The sequence below is a fragment of the Schistocerca americana genome, chromosome 1 (assembly GCF_021461395.2).
Source record: "Schistocerca americana isolate TAMUIC-IGC-003095 chromosome 1, iqSchAmer2.1, whole genome shotgun sequence".
Lineage (NCBI taxonomy): Eukaryota > Metazoa > Arthropoda > Insecta > Orthoptera > Acrididae > Schistocerca > Schistocerca americana.
The window spans coordinates 616,884,284-616,897,970 of NC_060119.1; the positions used below are offsets into that span (position 1 = coordinate 616,884,284).

The 13,687-nt window shown below is 38.8% G+C and overlaps 1 protein-coding gene across 1 annotated transcript in view; it reads left to right on the top strand.

Annotated features, from left to right (window-relative positions):
- The window catches only part of LOC124625417 (otoferlin-like), a 1,049,973-nt gene extending 1,036,558 nt beyond the window's left edge, over positions 1-13,415 (top strand). The window contains exon 36 of the mRNA XM_047149169.1: positions 13,235-13,415. Coding sequence (XP_047005125.1) covers positions 13,235-13,415 — 181 coding nt within the window. The remainder of the gene's footprint in view (positions 1-13,234) is intronic.
- The last annotated feature ends 272 nt before the right edge of the window (positions 13,416-13,687 follow it).

The window sequence follows — 13,687 nt, forward strand, 5'->3', positions numbered from 1 at the left end:
GATCGATTTGACATGGTGTTTCTTTTTCAATCAACCAAATTGAAATATGTGCATGTGTCAATCTTATTTGATGTGGTGTGACTTTTTTCATCAACCAAATCAGAATTTGTGCATGTGTGAATCTTATTTTTGCCATTCGGTGGAACACATCCAACAGCATGTCTCTCCAAAATCATGATCATTGACAGTGAAATTAATTGAAGATTTCAGTTTTTCTTTGAACACGTGTGCTGAGATATCATGACGATGCAGTGATCCCTGTCCATGGCCTCTGCTTCCAAGGCACTTCCTAGTGCACCCAACATGGTGGATCCTCCCTCGCAGCAGGGTGAGTGGTGGGTGGCAATGTGTTCACATCACTCAATGTGGAGACTGGGTGTCTGGCCTCACCCATTCACCCTGTGAGTGGACAGGTGGCCACTACTTCAACAGGATCTGAGCAGGCACACAGAGGGAGGGGTTTACTAGTTATTGGGAGCTCCAATGTTAGGCATGTTATGGGCCCCCTTAGGAAGATCGGATTCAGAGCTTGAAAGGAAGCCAATATGAACTCAGTATGTCTGCTGGGGGGCCTCATCCGAGATGTGGAGGTGGTCTTGCCTATGGCTATCGAGCATGCAGGGTGCAGCCATTTGCATATTGTGGCTCACATCGGCACCAGTGACACCTGTTGCAGGGGTTCTGAGGTGATCCTTAGTTCTTATGGGCTGGTGGAGGTGCTGAAGACTGCTGGCTTCACGTGCAGGGTGCAAGCAGAGCTCGCAATTTGCAGCATTGTTCCCAGATTGATTGGGTTCCTGTGGTTTGGAGCCAAGTGGAGGGTCTCAACGAAAGGCTTCATCAACTCTGGGACCATCTTGGCTGCAGATTTCTAGACCTGCATTATCAAATGGGAATTTGTAGGAGTCCCCTTGATAGGTGAGGGGTGCACTACACAAAGGAAGCAACCACCCGGTTAGCAGAGTACTCGTGGTCTGTACATGATGGTTTTTTAGGCTAGGCAGTAATTTGAGGTGCTCTGATGAACACTCGACAGTTAGTATAAAGCAAGGAAAGTCAAACAGCATTCAGAATAAAGACACTTAAACTGCCACTGTTTTATCAGTAAAATGGCAAAGTATTCATAATAAAGTTCCCAAATTTACTGCCCTCCAGGAAATTTCTCACACTCAAATTATTCTTGAGACCAAGAGCTGGCTGAAACTTGAAGTGAAGAGATATGAGATATTTAGCAAGCTGTGGAATGTGTATCAGAAAGACAGATTAGAGGCCATAGGAGGGGGAGTGTTCATTGCAGTTGACAAAAATATTGTCTCTATTGAGGTCGAAGTTGAGTATGACAGTTAAGTCATGTATATCATGTATAGGTGAAACCAAGTTAATTGTTGGATGTTTTTACTGGCCACTCAATTATGCTGTGACAGTTCTAGAGTCATTCAAAGGAAGTCTATGGTCAGTAGCACATAAATACCCAGATCATCAAATACTAGTTGGAGGCGACTTTAACATGCCAAATAGAGACTGGGATGTCTATGGCTAACCTACCAAGTATAGACTAGGATGTCTATGGATTCATTGCGGGGGGCACAGGGAGACAGTCATGCAAAATATTTTTGAGCACATTTTCTGAAAATTGTCTTGAGTAGCTAACTCGGCAACCCACACAATGGAAATATCTTTGGCCTTTTAGGTACAAATAGGCTGGACCTTATTGATAATGTCAGTATAGAAACAGGGATTAGTGATCATGATGTCATTATAGCAACTATGATTACAAAAGTTAATAAATCAGTTAAGAAAGCTAGGATAGTGTTTCTGCTAGATAGAGCTGATAACAGTTATTAGCATCTCACTTAGATAGTGAATTGGTATCACTTAGTTCTAGTAAGATGGATTTAGTGGAATTATGTGCAAAGTTTAAGCAGATTGTAAACTATGAGCTGGAGAGTTATGTGCCTAGTAAGTGGATTAAGGATGGAATAGACCCACCATGGTTTAATAATGAAATCTGGCAGATGCTGAGGAAGCAGAGGCTGTTTCACTCTCATTTCAAAAGGGAATGCACAAATGATGTCAAGCGAAAGTTAGTAGACATTTGTGCATCTGTGAAAAGATTTACACATGAAGCATACAACAACTACCATTGTCACATCTTAGTGAAAGATCTGGCAGAGCACCCAAGAAAATTCTGGTCTTATGTAAAATTGCTAGGTAGGTCTAAGGCTTCCATTCAGTCCCTTGCTGACCAGTCTGGTGTGGCAGTCAAAGACAGTGAAACAAAAGCCGAAGTTTTGAATTTCACATTCAAGAAATTGTACAAACATACCATGATTTGTCCATTGGACAGACTCCCATAAGGACAACATAGTATTAAGTATACCTGGCACAGAGGAACAACTGAAAGATCTGAAAGCAAATAAATCACCAGGTCTGGATGGAATCCCAGTTAGATTTTACAAAGAGAACTCATTACTAACTTGCATTTATCATGAATGAATCTCTTGCCTAGCACTAAGTCCCCATTATACAAGAAGGATAAAAGAACACAGCTGCAAAATTACAGACCAATACCCTTAAATTCAGGTTTTTGCAGAATCCTTGAATATATTCTCAGTTGCAATATAATAAACTTTCTTGAGACTGAAAAGCTTATGTCCAAGAATCAGCATGATTTTAGAAAGCATCGCTCATGCAAAACTCAGCTTGCCATTTTTTCACATGATATACTGAGAACTATGGAGGAAGGGCAACAGGCAGATTCCATATTTCTAGACTTGCAGCCGGCCAGTGTGGCCGTGCGGTTAAAGGCGCTTCAGTCTGGAACCGCGTGACCGCTACGGTCGCAGGTTCGAATCCTGCCTTGGGCATGGATGTATGTCATGTCCTTAGGTTAGTTAGGTTTAATTAGTTCTAAGTTCTAGGCGACTGATGACCTCAGAAGTTAAGTCGCATAGTGCTCAGAGCCATTTGAACCATCTAGACTTGCAGGAAGCATGGTGCCTCATTGCAGACTGTTAATGAAGGTAGAAAGATATGAAATAAGTTCACAGATATGTAAGTGGCTCAAAGACTTCTTAAGTAATAGAACCCAGTACATTGTCCTCTATGGCGAGTGTTCATCAGAGACAAGGGTTTCGTCAGGAGTGCCCAAGGAAAGTGTGGTAGGACCACTGTTGTTCTCTATATACATAAATGATTTGGCAGACAAGGTGGGCAGCATTGTGCGATTGTTTGCTGATGATGCTCTGGTGTACGTTAAGGTGTGGAAGTTGAGTGACTGTAGGAAGATGCAAGACAACTTAGACAAAATATCCAGTTGGTGTGATGAATGGCAGCTAGCCCTAAATACGGAAAAATGTGAGTTAATGCTGATGAGTAAGAAGACCAAACCCATAATGTTTGAATACAATATTACTAGTGTCCTGCTTGAAAGTGTCAAGTCATTTCAATATCTGGGCATAATGTTACAAAGCAATCTAAGGTAGAATGAGCATGTTAGAGCTGTGATAGGGAAGGTGAATGGTTGACTTCAGTTTATTGGTAGAATTTTAAGAAAGAGTGGTTCACCTGTAAAGGAGACCATATATAAGACTCTGATGTGACTTATTCTGGAGTACTGCTCAAGTGTTTGGGATTCATATCAGGCTGGATTGAAGAAAGACATTGAAGCAATTCAGAGACAGGCAGCTAGATTTGTTACCGGTAGGTTCAATCAACACTTACATATTACGGAGATGCTTTTGGAGGAAAGGCGATGTTCTTTTTGAGCAACGGAGTTGAGAAAATTTAGAGAACTGGCATTTGAAGCTGACTGCTGAACAATTCTATTGCCACCAACATACATTCCGCATGATGACCACGAAGATAAGATACAAGAAATTAGGTCTCATATGGAAGCATATAGATAGTCATTTTTCCTTTGCTCTATTTGCGAGTGGAACAGAAAAGGAAATTACAAGTAGTGGTACAGGGTACCCTCTGCCACACATCATACAGTGGCTTTCAGAGTATCTATGTAGATGTAGATGTAAGTGATTGTCTAGTTCACAGAAGTTCTTTTGCATCATTCCATGTAAGATCACGTGCATGTAATAAGAAATCTAGGTTGGCATATCCACAAATGTATTATGTCATTGCATCTTGTGCATATTCACACATGTGTTGTGGGCTCCCTGTAAATGTGGTTAGAGCATGACTACTTTCTCCAGTTCAAAAGAATTCACACTGCCGTCATTAACAAGTGCATCATGTAAATGAACTCTTATATACCAACATTGTATTGAGAGAACAGTTGTAAACATTTTAAGATATGATTTTCAACCTTTTCACAAAACATCAGTTGATATGAGAAATGGCTCCATCACATCTCTGTCCACATTAAACCCACCAATCACCTGCATTTTGACAGCTGCCATCCCATCCATATCAAAAAAACCCTCCCATATAACCTGGCCACCCAGGAATGATGTATCTACAGTGACAAGAACCTCTTTGCCCAACATGCTGAAGATCTCACAAAGACCTACACAGACAGGTGCTGTCACTCAGACCTATTTCACAAATTTCCTATGCCCTATCCCCATGCACCAAACTGAACCATGTCCTTTGTCAGGGCTTTGGTTACCTATCATTGTGCCCTGAAATGAGGGATATCTTGGCCAAGATCCTTCCCAACCCTCCTAAAGTGGTGTTTTCACCCCTCTGACCTCTGCAACATCCTAATCCATTTCTAACCACCACCAATTGCAACACCTTGCCCCAGGAATCATAACCTAGTGCAAGATATGCCCAATACATCCACCCAGAAATTCCTTATCCAGTTCTGTCACAGGATTATCCTACCCCCTAAGAAGCCAGGCCAGCTGTGAAAGCAGCAATTCATTTACCATCTCTGCTGCAATCAATACATAGCTCTTTATATTAGTATGACTATGGGCCAGCTGCCCACCAGGATGGTTGGCCACTGCCAAACTGTGGTCAAGAGCAAAGTGGACCACTGTGTGGCACAATGTGCAGCTGAACATAACATGCTTAATTTTAGTGGCTGCTTCAAAACCCAGGCAACCTAGATCCTCCCCTCCAGCACCAACTTTTTTGAACTGCACAGGTGGGAATTGTCCTTATATCCTTACAACACATTCTTCGCTCCCAAAATTATCTCAACCTCAACCTACAATAACCTACTGTTCCCCCACATTCCACCCAACAGTTTTTTGCCCCCTCTGCCCTATCACCTCCTCCCAATTCATGTCCTGTCACCCTTATTGTGTGTCACTGTCTGCCAACAAACCTACCAGTTTTTTCCTCTTCTCTGCTCCTCTCCTTTTCTGCTCCCCTTTCCTTGCCCCTGGTCTTCCATATACTCCTGACACTGTGCATGGCAGCCTTGTCTGCCATCTTCTAGTCCCTGCATGCTCTGCCAGACAGCCATCTTCTCTGCCCGCCCCCACCCACACCCTCCTATCCCTCCCCCTTCCCTGTCCCACTCCAAATTACTCCTTTCATTCAATCCTACAGTTGAAGTCTGGCCAGAGCAGCTGGAGATAGCAGTCATGTCAGTGAGGTGTGCCTGGTTATGTGAATGTGTCTGTGTTTTCCTTTCTTTTTTGAAGAAGGCTTTGGCTAAAATCTAAGGGTGTAACAGTCTTTTCATTGCGCCTGTCTGCAGCTCAGCATATCATCTTCATGGCGAGTAGCAATCTAGCCTGTTCATAATTTTTTGACATTCTGATGTAGACTTTCCATTGTTTGATGAATAGTAATTTATGGTATTGATTCTTTTACTTGTTGCATCATTTGTTGGTCCATTTCTTAGTTTAATATTGAAGTGATACACCCATCTTCTCCTTGCTAATACAAAATAAGATATTGCAATCCATCACGTAAGTGATGAGTTTCTGAGAGTCATGGAACATGACCATTTCTGTGAGGAAGAATTATATCATGTGAGTTACATTCTTTGCAAGCGATAATGATTGCCACTGCATCACATTTTGTTGCATTGTCTCCTTCGTGTTGGCAAACATGTGGTTTGTCTGTGCTAATTAAACTTTGTAGCCTTCAGCTGGCATCTGCCCAATGGCAGTTCTGAATAGTCAGATTAATTTGTTGTGCTGATTGAATAAAGTTTGTAATGCAGTGATAAATTTTTAGTGCCCATATTGAATCAACAGTGTTCATCAGTTTGTTCAACAGGGTTCCTCATAAAATAAATTTGAACACATTTACGATCTGTGTTTGGAAATGATCCTGCATGTTTTGCTGTCCCAAATGATTTCATTTGGAAACATGAACTGTACTTGTGTATGTTTACCAAGAAATACTTTGATTGACTTATGTCACTGGAAACCAGTGTTGATAATGGTACAAGTGATAAATTTGATTCTAACAAATTCACTTTGAAATACATGCAGCACATTTCTGGTGTTTCATTCTTCAGTTTGAGGTTACAACAATACACACATAATTATCCATTTTCAAGTGAATACTGGGTGAAGGCTGAAATCATAATCAGCATTGTAACAGAATGCACCAAGATGTAAACCAGCATCCAGCATTCGTCTGAATTGGTCATTGCATATTGGAATGTTATGCAGTCTTGTTTCTTGTTGCTCATCTGTTTCAGATGAACAAGCTCAAGTATTGCAGTCTCAAACAAATTTCAATCTTGCTTCCAAGTGCTCATCCATTTCTGAAGCTTGTGATGGCTTTTTCTTTCATGTGTAAGGTGTAGATTGACCAACTGCCTGTTGTTTGGGTCACATAACAGATTTGGTGGTGAAAATAATGCTTTTTGACAAATTACTCAGAAAAAGGAAAGAATATGTGTGTGACATCTATTATTTATTATTGACTGGAACTTGGAATTTCACTGTTAACACCATTCGTTATGTCACACACGAAATGAAATGTCACTTTTCATATTCGATTCAACTCACTTATGTCCTGTAAACTGTTTGTATTTGATTCAATCTGATAATTTTGTGTGTTTACCTGATACATCAAAAATACATAGCTTAACTCTATGAAATACACGATTTGTTGAAATGACTTATGAACCACATATTGTAAAATTGATGTCATAATTAGGAAAACTTCATATATATGCACACAACAACTTGTCACAGTTTTATTGTTGAAAGGACTCATGTACCACCTATTGTAAAGTAGTTGTACTAATTCAGAAACCTTTGCAGATGTGAACACAACTCATCAAATTTCAATACTGAAATGACTCACACACCATCTATTGTAAAATGGTTATACTGAATCAGAAACCTTTGCAGGCATGTCCACAACTCACCAATGCTTCATTGCAGATGGATGAAGAACAATTAGGGTTTAACATCCTGTTGACAGCCATGCCTTTAGAGACAGACCACAAGCTCAGAATGTCTCCAAAAGGGGAAGGAAATCTGCCAGGCCCTTATAAAGGAACCAACCAAACATTTGCCTGGAGCAATGTAGGGAAATTACGATAAACCTAAATCTAGATGGCTGGATGTGGATTTGACCCATCATCCTCCCAAATGCAAGTCCAGTGCATGAACCAATGTGCCCTCACATTGGTGCAATCATATGAATTGTATTGGAATGGCTGCAGAACAAACAAAGAAACATTAATGCATATCTGTATATACTGAATCATGTGATACAGCTAGTAACTGGCCAAATAATAACATTGCTGGGTATGCAAACTGATGTGTTGGTAAACGTGCCAACACCTTGTAGATAGAGGCGGCCGAAATGGAAGCTATCTAACGCAGACGGGTGTGAATTCTGGAACAGGATAAGTATTGAATGCTAATAAGAAAAGTATGCAGCTCCTCGAATACTTAACTTTTATTTATCCTTGTTGTGAATACAGCATTCCGGATGAGACATTTCATACTATAACTATCAAACTATCACTTGCTATGTAAGGCTAATGGCGCCTTGCTAGGTCGTAGCCATGGACTTAGCTGAAGGCTATTCTAACTGTCTCTCGGCAAATGAGAGAAAGGCTTCGTCAGTGTAGTCGCTAGCAAAGTCGTCGTACAACTGGGGCGAGTGCTATATCGTATCTCTAGACCTGCCTTGTGGTGGCGCTCGGTCTGCGATCACAGAGTGGCGACACGCGGGTCCGACATGTACTAAATGGACCGCGGCCGATTTAAGCTACCACCTAGCAAGTGTGGTGTCTGGCGGTGACACCACACAAACAGCTCTTTCAGGAATGGAATTTTCCAGAAAAAGTGAAGATGAGCAGGATAGTAGCTGTAGAAGAAAGGGGACAAAGATGACCTCAGCAATTACAGACCAGTTTAACTGATATTTGGTTTCTTAAACATCCTAGAAATGCATAAGTTTTTGACAAATACAAAATGCCTGTACCATCACAGCATTATTTCAGAGAAGTTAAATACTCAGTGTCATCAGTTCTCAGTTTGATATGTTCCACCATCATTAGAAGGTGACAAATTTGTACCTAGAATGTTTTTATATCTTCCCAAAGCATTCAATGCTGTTGCTTTTGAAATAGTGATATAAAATAAACCTAATATCAATTATGAGTTCCCCACCTCAGTGGAAAGATAATTGAAAAGTAAAACATCACCAATAAAGTGTTTCCGATACTCTGCTGACTCTGAGATTCTTGAAACAGGGTAAAACTCTGTATTTGTTAGTCACCATTGCAGTGCAGGCATCGTAAAGGACATGACTTCTAATAAGTCTTACCCTTAAAGGTCCTCAACTTTGCCTTTTCTCATAACTTTCCTGCCCATCCATTCCTTTCTTGTGAAGACTTTAATGTATATGATGTGCTATGAATTTGTAGCACTAGCTGTCCCTCTAATGGAATCATTCACAGTCTCAAGCCCTCAGAAAACATAATGCCTTCAAAATAAGGACAAGAGCAGGCACTCCAGTGTCACTGTTCTCCACCACCCGTCTGTCATTAGGCCACTCTGCCACTACTTACATAGTTCAGTAGGAAGTAGTAGATCATTGGAGTTCACTGATCTCTATCTTAGTTTGGTACACCTGCCATGTCAAGCAGATTGAAAGAAAGCTGTAAAAATTGATGTTCATGAAGGCAAAATTGGACACTGTACACCCAAATATTTATGTCTGAATATCAAAACACCATCCAGTCATGAATAGATAAAATTACAAATGTGATTTCTTGTTATATCCAGACCACTATCCTATGGGCAGCCATGAAGAACAATTCCCCCTTGATGAAGTGATTAATCATTCTTTGCAATCAGATGTAGGCCTATGGATCTGTGGAGATTCATATGTCAGTCTACAACAGAGAACCTTGTAGCCTGTTGCGTAGCAGTAGTGAAATGTCAACAAACTATTAAAGAGAATAAGAAGATACATGGTCCAGTCACATTAATTTGACCACCACCCATGTGTAATGTCAACATGCAATAACCACTCACAGACAGCAAATGGCAACACTAACAGTGGAGAATATATAAATATTTCAGAGGGGTGGTGGGAGGGGGGGGGGGGGGGGAGGATATAAGTGGAAACCATTGCAATCAGTGTTGTAATGTGGAAACAGAGAAATTTTTCTAATGTCCAAAAGGGCATTATCATTGGCTTTCAGGTCACATTTCGACATTTTGTCATTTTCAAACATAATGAGATGTTGAAGTCCACTCTAGAATATTAAATCATATGTTGGTACATATTTTCCATAAATTCAATGCAAATACTTGTATATATGATGGTATAAGTATACATGCTTCCACACATCATGAGAGCACGAGCCATGTTGTGAGCACAAAATCATAATTCTACTGATATAAAAGTGAAACATACATAGAAATGAATCACCCACATAACCAACACTGTTAATTGTGGATAATGTTTCTAATTTCATGTTAGTGGAATCTGGCTTTTGTGCTTACTACATGGCTTATTCTCGCATCTTGTATGGAAGCATAGCTATACTTATACATAATATGTATTTGTATTCAGACTGCTGGAATACAGTTAATGCTATAGAGGGGGTTTAACATCCCATTATGCTTGAAAATGACAAAATGTTTAAACTGCAGTTGCAATAAATATTTTCCTCAGTCATAAGTGAAATGACTACATTCACTCAGTTTCATCTGCTGGAAAGATTATGGCCAGTGTTTTATGGATTGCAACTATCCTATTATGGATAAAGCAAAAACTGGCAAACAATACACTAGTGTACAGGATTATCTGCATGAAAAATAGCCAAGAGGAGCTGAGGATTACAAAAGGGAAAACAAATCTGTTGTCAGGATAATGCACTCACCCACACAGATGCTTCAATAATCTGAAAACTGAGAGAGATGGAAAAATACATGAGAAGTGCAGATTACAACAGAAAAAGTAGCTATCATCAGGATAAGGCACCTATCCACACCGGTGCTTTGGTAATGAAAAAACGGATGGGTTTGACATAAAAAGTGTTGGAAAGTCGATGTCATTCACAAGATAGGCAATTGCTGACTTCCATCTGTCCAAACATCTAAAGAAAGATCACAGAATGTTCACGGCAATCTGAGAATTGTTACAAAAGGTAGTTTCCCTTCCCTGCCTCTTCCTTAGCTGCTAATTCTGCTGAAATACAGAAGTCTTTCCTGTTCTGCTGCTTGGAAAAGAATCGTCTAAAATGTTTTTGGTGGTTGAAATTACTTAAAGGAAGGACATCCACATGAAAGAAATTAATTTTATGCTGTTCTTTGAAAAATCAACCATCACACATATTTATTAACTTGAGCATTAATGTATCAAGGAGTTTAATAAAATTATTTATCTCATAGTCTTATCAAATCTTAAATCATAGTAACAGTATGAGGGGCAGACAGGCACAATAAAATGACACTTAACACATTAGCTCTTGGCCAAAGCCTTCTTCAGGAAACAGGCAAGCACACCTCATGCACACGATTACTATCTCCAGCAACTCGAACTGGAGCATTCCGTTCCGAGCTGCCAGAAATGGAGTTCATGTGTGCCTAAGGTGTGCTTGCTTGTTTGAATGAACATGTGTGACTTTCCGTTTTTCAAGAAGGCTTTGGCCAAAAGCAAATGTGTAAATGTCTTTTTGTTGTGCTTGTCTGCAAGTCAACATTTCGTCTTTACACTTAGTAGCAATCTATCTTTTCCTTACATTATTGATAGACCAACATGAAATTTCCATTTTTTTATTCTAACAGCATGAGGGGATAATTAAGATCCACCAATGAGGTTCTTATTTGCATGCTGAAAGTGTGAACACGACAAAAAGTTTTCATCTAATACTGGTAAAACACTGGTAAATCCTTGGTGGAATACAAATAATGGAAGGAGCACTGAAACCACATTAACATTGTAGCTAAGCTTTCCAATGATGTTCCGCCTCAGAGCTGACTGAATAATAAAAATGAAGACAGCTACATTGCTCCATTAGCTACGTAGTTTCAGAGTTGAAGTTCTGCTTCCTAGTGAAACTGGAAAATGCTTATGATTTTCACTTGATATTAAAACTTGAAATATTTTTGAAAATGCATTCAGTGCATGAATGAGGTACATTTGGGGGAAGCACCAAACTAATCACTACATTTATAGTTTTTACTTAATGAGGCTATAACTTTATGTAGCTTCACTAAATGACCTTGTCTATTTTGTATTAACACTTGGAGTTTGTGCTTGTAATACTCTTAGTACTCAATCTATCAAGAATGTGGTTGAAAATGAAAAAGTATAAAATACAGAATGTGGCTCCAAATAATGAGAATATTTAGAAATTGCATTTAGGACATGTGTTTTTATTAAAATTAAATCTAATAATAAAGTTTAAGTTTTGTAGCGATTGTTTTCAACGCCCACCAAAACATCAATAAATAATCATTAATTACTGACAAACTAATAAAGAAAAAAATATGAAATTATGAATATCTGACATTTGAAATATTCTCTACAGAATTACTGTAAATTTAAAATGTTACTGGTTGTCATACAGGCTGTTCCTTGCATAATATGACACCTATTTCCAATAATGCAGGATATCAGTACAGCTCTCGAATATGCTTTTTTGCCTGTGATCAAGTGTTTTGAAATACTTTTGTGTTTGAGGGTAATCAATTGTGTGGTCACTGGTGTTTCAAATGAAGAATAACACAGATAGTTTTCTGACAATAGAATATTAGATGAAAAGATTTACTCATATTCCTTACACTTCTGATAATGTCCTAATATTCACCAAAGCACATTCCTTCTGAGCATGAAAATCACAAACATGCAAGAAAGTGCAGTCATTCATAAGTCAGTAGGATGTAATTTGTCACAATCACACATTTTTCCAAAGTTTAGTGTTCTTCATACTCTGTGTAAATGTTACTTAACTTCAGCAGTGGGTCTGTACTCGAGCAGGTTCAAATGTTCAAATCTGCCTTTTATGCCAGTTTTTTGTCTGAGCAGATCAACCAAAGGCTCTGTCCATCTATTATCTGTCTCTTAAGAATTGCTCAGACATTGGTCTGTACACTTTGGGCCACCAAGAGAAAGGATATAGCAGATAATGACTTGGCTACATTTTTGTTTTTATTCTAAAATGAAATTTTCACTCAAAAGTATACATTATGTGGTGGAACACAGGGAAGTATCTGCAGCAAGGTACTGCAGTACTGGACATTTACCAACAAATTGCTAATATGTAGTTCGCAGTTTCAATCCAAGAGCCTACACAGTTTTAATCTATTACAAAAGTTCACTTTTCTGCAGTTGTCCCTGCCAAGTGGATGTTTTGTTCTGAAACTAATTCTACATTGCCCTATATGTGTATAGACACTCCAGGTATTATGTTCTTTTCCTTCATAGCTGTTTCTTTTAAGAGTAAGCCATTTCCCAGCACAGATATGTGCAGTTCCCACTATAATGCATTTTAATTACTGTACTTAATGATGTAATTAATATGTAGTAAATCATGTTTAAATGAAAATTTACATTTGTTACTTATTAATGAATGATGGGAAGTAAACAACCTTTCCCCATCCTGCATAAAGATTGAACACAGATTTATTTATCTCTCTGTTGAATAGTTTTGCTATTATTTGCCAACTGATTTCCACATAGGGAAAAAATAGGCAATTTGCAAATTGTCATGGAGCACAACATAATTATTAATAATTTGCATTTAGATGAGAACAGTAATAAAGATCTTTCATGCCTCTTATTAAGAAATGTTATCTGATGTGCACAATTATTTAATCTTTTTCAGCCGACCAGATGCTTCTTTTATGTGGTTCCTCAATCCATTAAAATCCATACGTTACATCGTATGGCACAATTACAAGTGGGCAATACTGAAGATACTGGTAATACTTGCTTTAGCAGTAGTATTACTACTGTTCTTTTATTCTGTCCCTGGCTACACAGTCAAAAAGATGTTAGGGGCATAAAAGAAAATCACATGCAGTGCAGTAGCAGTATCATCTAAACTATGACTTAATCTGACTTCTTTTCCTTTTTACAAATAATGGTCTTAGATAAATCTGTAAATGAAATGTTTCTGAAGGTATGAAAGCTTAACTATATGAAAAATCTTCATTACAAGAATAAGTCTCACATAATGAGAAAGAACACAGACATGGAGGAGTCTCTGAACAAAGTCATCACCGTGCCAAAGCGTTCAAAAATAGTATATGCAATTAATTATACCCTCAATTAAATT